The sequence below is a fragment of the Theobroma cacao genome, chromosome 6 (assembly GCF_053813885.1).
Source record: "Theobroma cacao isolate CCN51 chromosome 6, ASM5381388v1, whole genome shotgun sequence".
NCBI classification, from domain to species: Eukaryota; Viridiplantae; Streptophyta; class Magnoliopsida; order Malvales; family Malvaceae; genus Theobroma; species Theobroma cacao.
In genome coordinates this window covers 15,483,246-15,500,948 of record NC_142644.1, presented here as the reverse complement: position 1 = coordinate 15,500,948, position 17,703 = coordinate 15,483,246, and the positions used below count along the sequence as shown (strand labels likewise).

At 35.2% G+C, this 17,703-nt stretch overlaps 1 protein-coding gene across 1 annotated transcript; it reads right to left on the bottom strand.

The window, feature by feature from the left end:
• Positions 1–310: 310 nt before the first annotated feature.
• Positions 311–4,207, bottom strand: LOC148762091 (uncharacterized). Its single transcript, XM_088807636.1, has 5 exons — positions 4,151–4,207; positions 2,852–3,940; positions 2,045–2,707; positions 1,341–1,474; positions 311–905 (listed from the first exon to the last, which is right to left on the bottom strand). The coding sequence occupies exons 1-5, from the start codon at positions 4,205–4,207 to the stop codon at positions 311–313; spliced, it is 2,538 nt and encodes an 845-aa protein (XP_088663762.1).
• Positions 4,208–17,703: the final 13,496 nt, after the last annotated feature.

Sequence of the window (17,703 nt, the reverse complement as noted above, 5' to 3'; positions counted from 1 at the left end):
GCTACTGGAAGATGGATATTTCTTACTGTTACATTGAAGCATTAATCTAAAATTAAATGTAAACCGTAAATTGTAGAATTATAGAAACAAAGCACCTAGAATGGAGTGTTCCATTTTATGACTATATTTAAGTCTACCGTCATAAAATTGGAACATTTCTATATTACAAAATTCTATGTAAAAACCATGAAAATAAACGAGGAGTACTACTCCTTTACATTCCTTGAAAACGAACATAAGGTAAATTCGATCTATCTAATTTAAGCATACCATGTAGCTGACCTTGTGCTTCAGTGAATACACAAAGATTTTAATGATTGTGTCCTTCATTTGACAGAAAATCTGCTACTTGGTTGCCTTCTCGAAAGATGTGCGAAATTCGATAGGAAAAGCTGCTCAAGCACATTCTTATGGACTCCAATAGATACCTTATGTCATGAGACCCTTTTTTGGAAGGTTGAATTAATTGAATCGCCACCAATGCATCCATTTCAATCCACAGCTTCTCTATATGACGCTCTTTGCACAAGAGAAATCCACGAAGTAAGGCGTGCAGTTCAGCCTGCAAGGAATTACACGGGCCGATGTTCTCGGAGAAGCCAAAGATCAGCTTGCCTGTATGGTCTCGAAGCACTCCTCCACTAGCTGCGTGCAGACCATTCCGAGAGCTACCATCCACATTCAACTTATATTCACCTATGGATGGCTTTTTCCAATAAATAATTTGGGGAGGGGCATGCTGTTTAGGAGGGAAAGAAAGTCCCAACATTGCCGCAATATCCGTGTCTCCTTTCCATTGCCATTGTTGTAGCAGGGAGCCATCGTATAACTGTCTACACAGTTTCATGATTCGCCATATGACTCGATCTGGATACAACCCTGAGTGCCTGTGCTTTGCATCATTTCTTTCAAGCCATAAAAACCAGTAAATAAAAATTGGAAGCAAAACCCAAAAATGGCCCTTTCTGATATAATCACCAGAAGAATACCATGCCCATATAATTTGAGAAACATGTTAGGGATTCCAAATATAGATTTGAAAGAGTTTTGCAAAGAAATTCCAAACTTGTTTCGCTACCGGATTTTCCCATAGGACATGAATTAAAGACTCTTTAGAGTTGCAGCAAACACACTTAGAAGCCAAATGAATACCTTTTTCCTTCATCCGAAGCTCAACTGGGATCCAATTGTGTAAGGTTTTCCATAAGAAAAAGGAAATCGATAAAGGTATGCTTCTGTGCCAGATGAAAGAGCATAATGCATTAGATGCTTGCCGCTGTCTGATCATTTCCTAAGCACTCCTAATGGAAAAATCCCCGTTCGAAGTGAGAGTCCAATACGCGACATCCTCCTGGAACTTATCAAAAGGGACCTGTAATATCTCATTGACTAAAACCATAGGCAGAAAATATTTCAATTTGTCCACATCCCAAGTATCACCATTATAGAAATGATTAACATGTGACATGTCATTCTGAAATTCAGGACATGAGGCAGCCAAAGGTTTATCTCCCATCCAACAGTCATGCTAGAAAAAAAGGTCCCCTTTACCTATTTTCCATCGAATATTTTGCAAAGCCATTTCGCGACCACTGATCATCCGTTTCCAAACATGGGAATCATGAAGCTTGGGTTGAATATGGTGGGGTATTCGGCCAAGGCAATATTTAGTTCTCAGAAATTGTGTCCATAAACTATTACCTGTTTGGAATCTCCACCATAATTTCAACGTGAATGCCGCACAGACATCTTCCAATTTTCGGATGCCAAGTCCCCCTTTTGCACATGGAAAAGAGATTTTTGCCCATTCCGCCCAATGCATTTTTTTGTTTTCAACTGAGTCGCCCCATAGGAAACTATTGAACAGTCTATCAATTCTCTCAATTACTGTCACAGGGGGTTTAAGGACTTACAACAAATACATCGGAAGAGAGGAAAGAACACTTCGTAACAATGTAATACGGCCTCCTGGTGATAAAATCTTATTCTCCCACCCTGAAATACGATCTCGAATTTTTGAAATTAAAGAATAAAAAAGGAGTACCTTTTTTGGTCCTTTATGCAGAGGAGCTCCGAGATAGGTAACAGGGAGTGTTTTGTGCTGAAATCTAGTTGTATGAGATATGATTTGCCTCCTAGAGAGCGGACAGCCATTAGCAGTGATAAAGCAGCTTTTCTGATGATTAACTTTTTGACCAGACACCTGTTCGTATTCCTGTAAAAAACTCAAAATCTTTTGCAAGGCTGAGCGACCTCCATTAGTGAATATAACAATATCATCAGCAAAGGAAAGGTGGCTAATAGGCATCTGGCAACTTGATAAATATTGCAAGGAACTGTAGCAGCTAAACAAATGATTAAGTCCTCGAGATAAATAGTCAGCAGCTAAAATAAAAAGCATTGGGGAAATGGAGTCACCTTGCCGCAGTCCCCTCTCAGATTTGAAATAACCCACCGAGGAGCCATTGATCAGTAAGGAGAACCAGCAATTACAGATGCAAGATTTTATCATGTTTATCCAATGAGCATTAAATCCAAAGTGTTCCATCATTAAGTATAGGAAATCCCAATTCAAGCGGTCATAAGCTTTGGCCATATCAAGTTTAAGAACCACATTACCTCCCCTCGATTTAGCATCAATCTTACCGATAAGTTCCTGAGCTAACAAGATGTTGTCACTGATAAGGCGACCATTGACAAAACCACTCTGATTTTTCGAAATGATGAGTGGTAGAATTTTGGATAGACGGTTTGCCAAGAGTTTAGTTACTATCTTATTTAAGACAGTACATAAGCTAATTGGACGGTACTCACTCTAGTGGCAGGCATTTGGCTTTTTAGGAAGCAGTACTAATGTTGTGGAAGTGACACCCCGTGGGAGAGGAGACCCTCGAAAAAAATCCAACACTGCATCGAGAAGGTCATGTTTGATGATATCCCAACAATGTTGATAGAAAAGAGATGAAAAACCATCCGGGCCTGCCACACTATCCTTGTTAATATTAAAGACTGCTTCCTTGACTTCCTGAAGTGATGGTGCTGCACATAAGAATTCGTTATCAGCAGAGGAGATAATCCGAGGAATTAAAGAGGGGTCAAACCTGGAAATATCACAATTTTCTGCCTGCATTAAATTGCGAAAGAAATCAGTGGCAGACTTTTGGATAGAGTGGATATCATCGAATACATTTCCTTCTGAGTCTTGAATCTGAAAAACGTGACTTCTCACTCTCTTTTTCCTCATCCTCATGTGAAAGAATTTGGTGTTGCTTTCACCCTCCACTAACCATTTAACACCAGATTTTTGTTGCCAAAAAGGCTCCTCGATACTCAACTGACGATTCAATTTGGCATAAGCTTTGTGCTTGAGATTTCGATTAGTCAAGGAAGGATTATGTTGAAATTCGATTTCTCTCTTTTCTGCCTTTTCTTCAGCCAATCGTAGCTTCTCAAATATATCCCTAAAGATATGTTTGTTCCACCATTTTAAGTCCCTTTTTAGCCGCTGCTGTTTGAACCAAAAAGCCGATAATCTGGAGCCTTGTAGTGGAGTTTGCCAGCTTTTTGTAACAAACGGAAGAAAATCATGATGTTTTGTCCAAGCATGTAAGAACCGAAAAGTTGAAGGACCCTTTTGACTGGCGGTATTACGTGAGATTAATAGTGGACAATGATCCAACCCATCCCGGTTCAAATGCTGCACTCGAGTGGAAGAAAAGCATTGAGTCCATTCCGGATTATAGACCACTCTATCCAGTCGTTGGAACATGTGATTGTTAGTCCACGTGTAACTGTTCCCTTCAAAACCTGCATCGAGTAATCCGCAATCAAACAGAGTTGAAGCAAAATCCTCCATGGAGCCAACGTGGGGAGTAGCTCCATTCAACCGTTCAACTATACTCACAATTGAATTAAAGTCACCACCCACCATCCATGGTCCCTGCATATCCAAAGATAACAAACGCAGACTATTCCAGAGCTCCGATCTTTCCTGTCTAGTGCACTTAGCATAAACAAAGGAAGTAAAAATAGAATGGGGCAGCCAAGGCAAGGTTATTTTCCCATGCAATAATTGCGCATGATCAATAAGGATTTCATAACTAAGTTCCTCAGAAGAAAAGACCCAGATTTTGTGTGAGCAATTACTTACCACCTTGTCAGAACCAAGTTTCCTGCGAAAATATTCAGCTCTTCTTTTATGTACCATTGGCTCCAAGATTACCATCAATTTTATTTTGTGCATCATTTTCAATTTTTTCAAGCGTCTTTGTACCTCAACGCCTGCCACTCCTCTCACATTCAAAATGAGGCAGCTAATCATGGAAAGGTTTGAAGGTAAGGCTTCTTTGAGATGGAATTTTCTCCTTCTGCTCCATCTTTCCCCTCCAAAAAATCTAAGGTGTTCATTGAATTCAAATTGTCCGGTGAATGAAGGGAACTTTCAGAATTCCTCCTCCTGATGACACGTGGATGATTATCCCATTTGTGGCTCTCAATCGCTGCATGGGATTGCATGGGGGAGTGCACGTGGCTTTTCAATCTTATCTCCTGTTCGGGGTGACTGCATGCAGCTTCATTAGAGGGAATTGATTCATTTTCTTTATTAAAAAGACAGTTACCTGGCAAGGACCGCAAGGTATTTGAGCTGCTACTTCCTTTAGTATCCGTTGGTTCTTCGTTCAGTAGCTGACGTTCTCTTTCACTTTTCTGACCGTCTGCAGTAGGATAAATATCCAAAGAATTTCTCTCATCATCAACGTTCATCACGTGGACCAAGCTGGCGAGGACTGGCTTGGCTTTCTTTTTCAATTTTTGTTTTCGCACGGTTACGCGCTGTCCAAATTCAGTCATCTCCCACGTTGGTATCTGCTTCTGTCCCTCAATTACAGCTGGTCTGACCTGACTCACTGACTCCATTTCTGTCATTCTCGGGCACTCTTCATGCTGTTCAGGTGGCACTTGTATTTATGGCTTAAAATAACATTGTTTTGAGTTCTCCGCTGCACACAAATCTGTCATTCTTTGGCGCTCTTCCTACAGCACAGGGGCCACCTGCATTTGTGGCTTATTAATACACATTTTTTTTGAATTTTTCGCTGCACCCTCAGGCCCCTATTTGTACACCAAAGTCCCATCTTCTACAGAAGCTGTCACTTCCCCATCCTTTTCACTGCTGGCCCCATCTTTTTGACCCCGTTTGCCGTGTACACTTTGATGAAAATTATTATCAGGCCTGCCCACATCAGAAAAAAACTGACATTTGCTTTTCATCTCCTACTTTTCCCCGTTTGAAATTGTATCCTATTTTCATGCAAAGCGGGCTGTTCTTTCCGCGGCAAGGACTGCACTCCCTCGGTATTACCTATTTGAAAATGCACTTTATTTTCATGCAAGGGTGCCTACATAAAGCCCTCCGATGGCTGCATATTTGCAAAAAATTCTGTCACCTTCTCGGCTCGTCCCATCACGCTGCTGCCGTTCCGAGTCTCCGTGTCAGGCCCCTTGTCACTGCTACTTTCTGCTGTTACCATTACTACCTTACCCGTTTTAGCCACTGTTAACCCTCTTTCTCCTCTAGTTTCCGTTTTACCATGCATCCCATGCACGTGAAAAAAATCCAGCTCGACATCTTTTGCTGAACTCGGCTTTGCAGCACGTGCTGTCACCGTCCTATCTCCGGCCGGTTGTTCTTCTTCGCCATGTTGGCCATCTGCACCCTTCCGCTGTGCGTCCGTCACATCCCGATTCTCGACCACCGTGTCCTTTTGTGGTTTGCCGATGGGCGGCTGCGTATTATTTTCGTTTTGCGGTACCTTTACAGGCGTTGTTGACTCCTTTCTCCCACTGGTGAATTTGTTTAGTTGTTCCCTCTGGCCATATTCCCCAACATGTACCGGTATCGCACCATCATTTTTCTTATGCAAACTACTCTCCATCACCCGATTCTGCACTTCATCACCATGTCCGGATATCCCATGAAAACGGTTCGAAATTGGAACGTTAGCTTCTTTAGGGCCATTGTCTGAAGCTATCTCTTTACCTTGCCGGTCTTTAGTCCCACTAGTCCCGACTTTACCCACTGGTTGCCACTTTTGGTGATGATTTGCTGGTTTCTCCGTGCTCACAATTTTTTCTTTTTCTGGATTTTTTATTTTTTCCAAGTTTTTCAGTTTATCTGCGTCAACCACACTGTGAGGTTGTGGCTTACCCAATCCATGTAGTTTATTTTTATTGCCCAACACAATACAATTTACTTCCTTATGACCTACATGACAGCAATGATCACAGTAAGCTGGCATCTGAGCAAACTCTACTTTTTGGGGATACCCACTCGTTACTGCCCCCGTTGCCCTATTCTGCACCACTATCCAAACCTGGTCAACCGATGGCTTTCTGCAGTCATACTCTATGCATACTCAAGCCACGCTTGGCCGTGACCCATTAGCAGTGGCCTCATCAATAAATAAAGGTCTCCCTACCGTTTTAGCAATCAACAATAAGGCAGATTTTTCAAACAAATGTGCTTTAAGATTTGGGAAGGAAATCCATACAGGAACAACAGCAGACTCTTTCTCTGGTTCAAACTCTGGAGTCCACTTAAAGACCCTCATTTTCTGGTTCGCTATAAACCAAGCCTGCTTTGTCCAAAATCGATTGAAATCTTGTTCATTGGACAAATGAATGAGAATATGTTTGTAATCTAACCATCTGATTTCATATGACCCCGCCAAACCAATACCTTTAAAAGCAGATCTGATCTCTTGCAGTTTTGGCATCCTGGAGAACTTACCTACCAGAGACATCTTGAACGGCTGTGCTAAGATATGTATCTCGTCCTCAAAAAAAGAAGCCGCCGGTCTGTCCTTGTATACTAATGGATCTCGGGTAAGAGGCACCACCGGAGGTTTCTCTCCTGAAACAATAGAAATGAAGGACTTTTTCTAGAATTGAGGGGATGATGGTGGCGGAATTTAGGTTTGTGTGGTTTGCTGGCAACCATTTGAGTGTAGCTGCTGTGGTTGCGTGGTCCAGGAGAGGGGCGGGTTTGTTACCGACAGGCAAGGTATAGCTACCGGCGGCGGCTGAAAGGCTGCCGACGGTTGCTGGGGGAGGTCCGGCGGCCTACCAGAGGTCAAACCGTGGATGGTAGGGAGGCTTGGAAACTCATGTTGGTTGAGAGCGTTTTGCATCTTTTTTTTTTTTTTGGTTTTTTATTACTCGGTTTAAACGCCTTTATAATCCCATCATTGAATTTATTTTGAATTTTTTTTACATTTTTTGATTAAAACAGATTGTAATTGATTGTTTGCCTCGGGAAACATAGAGCGAAAGCCATCCATTGTAAAGAAAAGTTCATTTATAGTCCCTCATGCCTAGAAAAGCCGTATGACCAGTTTAAATGCCTTTATAATTCCATTATTGACTTTATTTTAAATTTTTTTTACCTTTTTTTATTAAAACAGATTCTAATTGATTGTTTACCTCAGGAAACATGGAGCGAAAGCCATCCATTGCAAACAAAAGTTCATTTATAGTCCCTCATGCCTAGAAAAGCCGTATTACTCGGTTTAAATGCCTTTATAATCCCATTATTGAATTCATTTTGAATTTTTTTTTAACTTTTTTTATTAAAACAGATTCTAATTGATTGTTTGCCTCGAGAACGTGGTGCGAAAGCCATCCATTGTCAAGAAAAGATCATTTATAGTCACTCATGCCTAGAAAAGCCTTATTACTCGGTTTAAATGGCTTTATAATCCCATTATTGAATTTATTTTGAGTTTTTTTTACATTTTTTGATTAAAGCATATTGTAATTGATTGTTTACCTCGGGAAACGTGGAGCGAAAGCCATCCATTATCAAGAAAAAATCATTTACAGTCACTCATGCCTAGAAAAGCCTTATTACTCTGTTTAAATGCTTTTATAATCCCATTATTGAATTTATGTTGAATTTTTTTTACATTTTTTGATTAAAACATATTGTAATTGATTGTCTGCCTCGGGAAACATCGAGCGAAAGCCATCCATTGTAAAGAAAAGTTCATTTATAGTCACTCATGCCTAGAAAAGCCTTATTACTCGGTTTAAATGCCTTTATAATCCCATTTTTGAATTTATTTTGAATTGTTTTTACATTTTTTGATTAAAACATATTGTAATTGATTGTTTACCTCGAGAAACATGGAGCGAAAGCCATTCATTATCAAGAAAAGTTCATTTATAGTCACTCAAGCCTAGAAAAGCCTTATTACTCGGTTTAAATGCCTTTATAATCCCATTATTGAATTTATTTTTAATTTTTTTTACATTTTTTGATTAAAACATATTCTAATTGATTGTTTGCCTCGAGAAACTTGGAGCGAAAGCCATCCATTATCAAGAAAAGTTCATTTAGAGTCACTCATGCCTAGAAAAGCCTTATTACTCGGTTTAAATGCCTTTATAATCCCATTATTGAATTCATTTTGAATTTTTTTTACCTTTTTTTATTAAAACAGATTCTAATTGATTGTTTGCCTCGAGAACGTGGTGCGAAAGCCATCCATTGTCAAGAAAAGATCATTTATAGTCACTCATGCCTAGAAAAGCCTTATTACTCGGTTTAAATGGCTTTATAATCCCATTATTGAATTTATTTTGAGTTTTTTTTACATTTTTTGATTAAAGCATATTGTAATTGATTGTTTACCTCGGGAAACGTGGAGCGAAAGCCATCCATTATCAAGAAAAAATTATTTACAGTCACTCATGCCTAGAAAAGCCTTATTACTCGGTTTAAATGCTTTTATAATCCCATTATTGAATTTATGTTGAATTTTTTTTACATTTTTTGATTACAACATATTGTAATTGATTGTCTGCCTCGGGAAACATCGAGCGAAAGCCATCCATTGTAAAGAAAAGTTCATTTATAGTAACTCATGCCTAGAAAAGCCTTATTACTCGGTTTAAATGCCTTTCTAATCCCATTATTGAATTTATTTTGAATTTTTTTTACATTTTTTGATTAAAACATATTCTAATTGATTGTTTGCCTCGAGAAACTTGGAGCAAAAGCCATCCATTATCAAGAAAAGTTCATTTAGAGTCACTCATGCGTAGAAAAGCCTTATTACTCGGTTTAAATGCCTTTATAATCCCATTATTGAATTTATTTTGAATTTTTTTTACATTTTTTGATTAAAACAGATTGCAACTGATTGTTTACCTCGGGAAACATGGAGCGAAAGCCATCCATTGTCAAGAAAAGATCATTTATAGTCACTCATGCCTTGAAAAGCCTTATTACTCGGTTTAAATGGCTTTATAATCCCATTATTGAATTTATTTTGAGTTTTTTTATATTTTTTGATTAAAACATATTGTAATTGATTGTTTACCTCGGGAAACGTGGTGCGAAAGCCATCCATTGTCAAGAAAAGATCATTTACAGTCACTCATGCCTAGAAAAGCCTTATTACTCGGTTGAAATGGCTTTATAATCCCATTATTGAATTTATTTTGAGTTTTTTTTACATTTTTTGATTAAAATAGATTGTAATTGATTGTTTACCTCAGGAAACGTGGAGTGAAAGCAATCCATCGTCAAGAAAAGTTCATTTACAGTCACTCATGCCTAGAAAAGCCTTATTACTCGGTCTAAATGCCTTTATAATCCTATTACTGAATTTATTTTGAATTTTTTTACATTTTTTGATTAAAACAGATTGTAATTGATTGTTTGCCTCGGGAAACATGGAGCAAAAGCCATCCATTGTAAGAAAAAGTTCATTTACAGTCACTCATGGCTAGAAAAGCCTTATTACTCGGTTTAAATGCCTTTATAATCCCATTATTGAATTTATTTTGAATTTTTTTTATATTTTTTGATTAAAACAGATTCTAATTAATTGTTTGCCTTGAGAACGTGGTGCGAAAGCCATCCATTCTCAAGAAAAGATCATTTATAGTCACTCATGCCTAGAAAAGCCTTATTACTCGGTTTAAATGGCTTTATAATCCCATTATTGAATTTATTTTGAGTTTCTTTTACATTTTTTGATTAAAACATATTGTAACTGATTGTTTACCTCGGGAAACATGGAGCGAAAGCCATCCATTGTCAAGAAAAGATCATTTATAGTCACTCATGCCTTGAAAAGCCTTATTACTCGGTTTAAATGGCTTTATAATCCCATTATTGAATTTATTTTGAGTTTTTTTTATATTTTTTGATTAAAACATATTGTAATTGATTGTTTACCTCGGGAAACGTGAAGCGAAAGCCATCCATTCTCAAGAAAAGATCATTTACAGTCACTCATGCCTAGAAAAGCCTTACTACTCGGTTGAAATGGCTTTATAATCCCATTATTGAATTTATTTTGAGTTTTTTTTTACATTTTTTGATTAAAACAGATTATAATTGATTGTTTACCTCAGGAAACGTGGAGCGAAAGCAATCCATCGTCAAGAAAAGTTCATTTACAATCACTCATGCCTAGAAAAGCCTTATTACTCGGTTTAAGAGCCTTTATAATCCCATTATTGAATTTATTTTGAATTTTTTTACATTTTTCGATTAAAACAGATTGTAATTGATTGTTTGCCTCGGGAAACATGGAGCGAAAGCCATCCATTGTAAAGAAAAGTTCATCTATAGTCACTCATGGCTAGAAAAGCTTATTACTCGGTTTAAATGCCTTTATAATCCCATTATTGAATTTATTTTAAATTTTTGTTACATTTTTTGATTAAAACATATTCTAATTGATTGTTTGCCTCGAGAAACCTGGAGCGAAAGCCATCCATTGTCAAGAAAATATCATTTATAGTCACTCATGCCAACAAAAGACTTATAAGTCGGTTTAAATGCCTTTGTAATCCCATTATTGAATTTATTTTGAATTTTTTTTACATTTTTTGAGTAAAACAGATTCTAATTGATTGTTTACCTCGGGAAACGTGGAGTGAAAGCCATCCATTTTCAAGAAAAGATCATTTACAGTCACTCATGCCTTGAAAAGCCTTATTACTCGGTGGAAATGGCTATATAATCCCATTATTGAATTTATTTTGAGTTTTTTTTACATTTTTTGATTAAACTAGATTGTAATTGATTGTTTACCTCAGGAAACGTGGAGCAAAAGCAATCCATCGTTAAGAAAAGTTTATTTACAGTCACTCATGCCTAGAAAAGCCTTATTACTCGGTTTAAATGCCTTTATAATCCCATTACTGAATTTATTTTGAATTTTTTTTACATTTTTTGATTAAAACAGATTGCAACTGATTGTTTACCTCGGGAAACATGGAGCGAAAGCCATCCATTGTCAAGAAAAGATCATTTATAGTCACTCATGCCTTGAAAAGCCTTATTACTCGGTTTAAATGGCTTTATAATCCCATTATTGAATTTATTTTGAGTTTTTTTATATTTTTTGATTAAAACATATTGTAATTGATTGTTTACCTCGGGAAACGTGGTGCGAAAGCCATCCATTGTCAAGAAAAGATCATTTACAGTCACTCATGCCTAGAAAAGCCTTATTACTCGGTTGAAATGGCTTTATAATCCCATTATTGAATTTATTTTGAGTTTTTTTTACATTTTTTGATTAAAATAGATTGTAATTGATTGTTTACCTCAGGAAACGTGGAGTGAAAGCAATCCATCGTCAAGAAAAGTTCATTTACAGTCACTCATGCCTAGAAAAGCCTTATTACTCGGTCTAAATGCCTTTATAATCCTATTACTGAATTTATTTTGAATTTTTTTACATTTTTTGATTAAAACAGATTGTAATTGATTGTTTGCCTCGGGAAACATGGAGCGAAAGCCATCCATTGTAAGAAAAAGTTCATTTACAGTCACTCATGGCTAGAAAAGCCTTATTACTCGGTTTAAATGCCTTTATAATCCCATTATTGAATTTATTTTGAATTTTTTTTATATTTTTTGATTAAAACAGATTCTAATTAATTGTTTGCCTTGAGAACGTGGTGCGAAAGCCATCCATTCTCAAGAAAAGATCATTTATAGTCACTCATGCCTAGAAAAGCCTTATTACTCGGTTTAAATGGCTTTATAATCCCATTATTGAATTTATTTTGAGTTTTTTTTACATTTTTTGATTAAAACATATTGTAACTGATTGTTTACCTCGGGAAACATGGAGCGAAAGCCATCCATTGTCAAGAAAAGATCATTTATAGTCACTCATGCCTTGAAAAGCCTTATTACTCGGTTTAAATGGCTTTATAATCCCATTATTGAATTTATTTTGAGTTTTTTTTATATTTTTTGATTAAAACATATTGTAATTGATTGTTTACCTCGGGAAACGTGAAGCGAAAGCCATCCATTCTCAAGAAAAGATCATTTACAGTCACTCATGCCTAGAAAAGCCTTACTACTCGGTTGAAATGGCTTTATAATCCCATTATTGAATTTATTTTGAGTTTTTTTTTACATTTTTTGATTAAAACAGATTATAATTGATTGTTTACCTCAGGAAACGTGGAGCGAAAGCAATCCATCGTCAAGAAAAGTTCATTTACAATCACTCATGCCTAGAAAAGCCTTATTACTCGGTTTAAGAGCCTTTATAATCCCATTATTGAATTTATTTTGAATTTTTTTACATTTTTCGATTAAAACAGATTGTAATTGATTGTTTGCCTCGGGAAACATGGAGCGAAAGCCATCCATTGTAAAGAAAAGTTCATCTATAGTCACTCATGGCTAGAAAAGCTTATTACTCGGTTTAAATGCCTTTATAATCCCATTATTGAATTTATTTTAAATTTTTGTTACATTTTTTGATTAAAACATATTCTAATTGATTGTTTGCCTCGAGAAACCTGGAGCGAAAGCCATCCATTGTCAAGAAAATATCATTTATAGTCACTCATGCCAACAAAAGACTTATAAGTCGGTTTAAATGCCTTTGTAATCCCATTATTGAATTTATTTTGAATTTTTTTTACATTTTTTGAGTAAAACAGATTCTAATTGATTGTTTACCTCGGGAAACGTGGAGTGAAAGCCATCCATTTTCAAGAAAAGATCATTTACAGTCACTCATGCCTTGAAAAGCCTTATTACTCGGTGGAAATGGCTATATAATCCCATTATTGAATTTATTTTGAGTTTTTTTTACATTTTTTGATTAAACTAGATTGTAATTGATTGTTTACCTCAGGAAACGTGGAGCAAAAGCAATCCATCGTTAAGAAAAGTTTATTTACAGTCACTCATGCCTAGAAAAGCCTTATTACTCGGTTTAAATGCCTTTATAATCCCATTACTGAATTTATTTTGAATTTTTTTACATTTTTTGATTAAAACAGATTGTAATTGATTGTTTGCCTCGGGAAACAAGGAGCGAAAGCCATCCATTGTAAGGAAAAGTTCATTTACAGTCACTCATGGCTAGAAAAGCCTTATTACTCGGTTTAAATGCCTTTATAATCCCATTATTGAATTTATTTTGAATTTTTTTTATATGTTTTGATTAAAACAAATTCTAATTAATTGTTTACCTTGAGAACGTGGTGCGAAAGCCATCGATTCTCAAGAAAAGATCATTTATAGTCACTCATGCCTAGAAAAGCCTTATTACTCGGTTTAAATGGCTTTATAATCCCATTATTGAATTTATTTTGAGTTTTTTTTACATTTTTTGATTAAAACAGATTGTAACTGATTGTTTACCTCGGGAAACATGGAGCGAAAGCCATCCATTGTCAAGAAAAGATCATTTACAGTCAGTCATGCCTAGAAAAGCCTTATTAATCAGTTTAAATTCTTTTACAATCCCATCATTGAATTTATTTTGAATTTTTTTACATTTTTTGATTAAAACAGATTGTAATTGATTGTTTGCCTCGGGAAACATGGAGCGAAAGCCATCCATTGTCAAGAAAAGATCATTTATAGTCACTCATGCCTTGAAAAGCCTTATTACTCGGTTTAAATGCCTTTATAATCCCATTACTGAATTTATTTTGAATTTTTTTACATTTTTTGATTAAAACAGATTGTAATTGATTGTTTGCCTCGGGAAACATGGAGCGAAAGCCATCCATTGTAAAGAAAAGTTCATTTATAGTCACTCATGCCTAGAAAAGCCTTATTACTCGGTTGAAATGCATTTATAATCCCATTATTGAATTTATTTTGAATTTTTGTTACATTTTTTGATTAAAACATATTCTAATTGATTGTTTGCCTCGAGAAACCTGGAGCGAAAGCCATCCATTGTCAAGAAAAGATCATTTATAGTCACTCATGCCAACAAAAGACTTATAAGTCGGTTTAAATGCCTTTGTAATCCCATTATTGAATTTATTTTGAATTTTTTTTACATTTTTTGAGTAAAACAGATTCTAATTGATTGTTTACCTCGGGAAACGTGGAGTGAAAGCCATCCATTGTCAAGAAAAGATCATTTACAGTCACTCATGCCTAGAAAAGCCTTGTGACTCGGTTTAAATGCTTTTATAATCCCATTATTGAATTTATTTAGAATTTTTTTTACATTTTTTGATTAAAACAGATTGTAATTGATTGTTTGCCTAGGGAAACATGGAGCGAAAGTCATCCGTTGTGAAGAAAAGTTTATTGATAGTCACTCATGCCTAGAAAAGCCTTATTACTCGGTTTAAATGCTTTTATAATCCCATTATTGAATTTATTTTGAATTTTTTTAACATTTTTTGATTAAAACAGATTCTAATTAATTGTTTGCCTTGAGAACATGGTGCGAAAGCCATCCATTCTCAAGAAAAGATCATTTATAGTCACTCATGCCTAGAAAAGCCTTATTACTCGGTTTAAATGGCTTTATAATCCCATTATTGAATTTATTTTGAGTTTTTTTTACATTTTTTGATTAAAACATATTGTAACTGATTGTTTACCTCGGGAAACATGGAGCGAAAGCCATCCATTGTCAAGAAAAGATCATTTATAGTCACTCATGCCTTGAAAAGCCTTATTACTCGGTTTCAATGGCTTTATAATCCCATTATTGAATTTATTTTGAGTTTTTTTTATATTTTTTGATTAAAACATATTGTAATTGATTGTTTACCTCGGGAAACGTGGAGCGAAAGCCATCCATTCTCAAGAAAAGATCATTTACAGTCACTCATGCCTAGAAAAGCCTTACTACTCGGTTGAAATGGCTTTATAATCCCATTATTGAATTTATTTTGAGTTTTTTTTACATTTTTTGATTGAAACAGATTGTAATTGATTGTTTACCTCAGGAAACGTGGAGCGAAAGCAATCCGTCGTCAAGAAAAATTCATTTACAGTCACTCATGCCTAGAAAAGCCTTATTACTCGGTTTAAGAGCCTTTATAATCCCATTATTGAATTTATTTTGAATTTTTTTACATTTTTCGATTAAAACAGATTGTAATTGATTGTTTGCCTCGGGAAACATGGAGCGAAAGCCATCCATTGTAAAGAAAAGTTCATCTATAGTCACTCATGGCTAGAAAAGCCTTATTACTCGGTTTAAATGCCTTTATAATCCCATTATTGAATTTATTTTGAATTTTTGTTACATTTTTTGATTAAAACATATTCTAATTGATTGTTTGCCTCGAGAAACCTGGAGCGAAAGCCATCCATTGTCAAGAAAAGATCATTTATAGTCACTCATGCCAACAAAAGACTTATAAGTCGGTTTAAATGCCTTTGTAATCCCATTATTGAATTTATTTTGAATTTTTTTTACATTTTTTGAGTAAAACAGATTCTAATTGATTGTTTACCTCGGGAAACGTGGAGTGAAAGCCATCCATTGTCAAGAAAAGATCATTTACAGTCACTCATGCCTTGAAAAGCCTTATTACTCGGTTGAAATGGCTATATAATCCCATTATTGAATTTATTTTGAGTTTTTTTGACATTTTTTGATTAAAACAGATTGTAATTGATTGTTTACCTCAAGAAACGTGGAGCGAAAGCAATCCATCGTCAAGACAAGTTTATTTACAGTCACTCATGCCTAGAAAAGCCTTATTACTCGGTTTAAATGCCTTTATAATCCCATTACTGAATTTATTTTGAATTTTTTTACATTTTTTGATTAAAACAGATTGTAATTGATTGTTTGCCTCGGGAGACATGGAGCGAAAGCCATCCATTGTAAGAAAAAGTTCATTTACAGTCACTCATGGCTAGAAAAGCCTTATTACTCGGTTTAAATGCCTTTATAATCCCATTATTGAATTTATTTTGAATTTTTTTTATATTTTTTGATTAAAACAAATTCTAATTAATTGCTTACCTTGAGAACGTCGTGCGAAAGCTATCGATTCTCAAGAAAAGATCATTTATAGTCACTCATGCCTAGAAAAGCCTTATTACTCGGTTTAAATGGCTTTATAATCCCATTATTGAATTTATTTTGAGTTTTTTTTACATTTTTTGATTAAAACAGATTGTAACTGATTGTTTACCTCGGGAAACATGGAGCGAAAGCCATCCATTGTCAAGAAAAGATCATTTACAGTCAGTCATGCCTAGAAAAGCCTTATTAATTAGTTTAAATGCTTTTACAATCCCATCATTGAATTTATTTTGAATTTTTTTACATTTTTTGATTAAAATAGATTGTAATTGATTGTTTGCCTCGGGAAACATGGAGCGAAAGCCATCCATTGTCAAGAAAAGATCATTTATAGTCACTCATGCCTTGAAAAGCCTTATTACTCGGTTTAAATGCCTTTATAATCCCATTACTGAATTTATTTTGAATTTTTTTACATTTTTTGATTAAAACAGATTGTAATTGATTGTTTGCCTCGGGAAACATGGAGCGAAAGCCATCCATTGTAAAGAAAAGTTCATTTATAGTCACTCATGCCTAGAAAAGCCTTATTACTCGGTTGAAATGCATTTATAATCCCATTATTGAATTTATTTTGAATTTTTGTTACATTTTTTGATTAAAACATATTCTAATTGATTGTTTGCCTCGAGAAACCTGGAGCGAAAGCCATCCATTGTCAGGAAAAGATCATTTATAGTCACTCATGCCAACAAAAGACTTATAAGTCGGTTTAAATGCCTTTGTAATCCCATTATTGAATTTATTTTGAATTTTTTTTACATTTTTTGAGTAAAACAGATTCTAATTGATTGTTTACCTCGGGAAACGTGAAGTGAAAGCCATCCATTGTCAAGAAAAGATCATCTACAGTCACTCATGCCTAGAAAAGCCTTGTGACTCGGTTTAAATGCTTTTATAATCCCATTATTGAATTTATTTAGAATTTTTTTTACATTTTTTGATTAAAACATATTGTAATTGATTGTTTGCCTAAGGAAACATGGAGCGAAAGTCATCCGTTGTGAAGAAAAGTTTATTGATAGTCACTAATGCCTAGAAAAGCCTTATTACTCGATTTAAATGCTTTTATAATCCCATTATTGAATTTATTTTGAGTTTTTTTTATATTTTTTGATTAAAACAGATTCTAATTAATTGTTTGCTTTGAGAACATGGTGCGAAAGCCATCCATTCTCAAGAAAAGATCATTTATAGTCACTCATGCCTAGAAAAGCCTTATTACTCGGTTTAAATGGCTTTATAATCCCATTATTGAATTTATTTTGAGTTTTTTTTACATTTTTTGATTAAAACATATTGTAACTGATTGTTTACCTCGGGAAACATGGAGCGAAAGCCATCCATTGTC

Bases quoted from the DNA above. Each gene is read 5' to 3' on its own strand.
- LOC148762091 (XM_088807636.1), bottom strand. From the start codon at position 4,207: ATGGTACATAAAAGAAGAGCTGAATATTTTCGCAGGAAACTTGGTTCT. The intron at 3,941-4,150 runs GTAAGTAATTGC...TTGGATATGCAG, and splicing joins AACTTGGTTCTGACAAGGTG to GGACCATGGATGGTGGGTGG. The intron at 1,475-2,044 runs GTACTCCTTTTT...CCTGAATTTCAG, and splicing joins TGCATAAAGGACCAAAAAAG to AATGACATGTCACATGTTAA.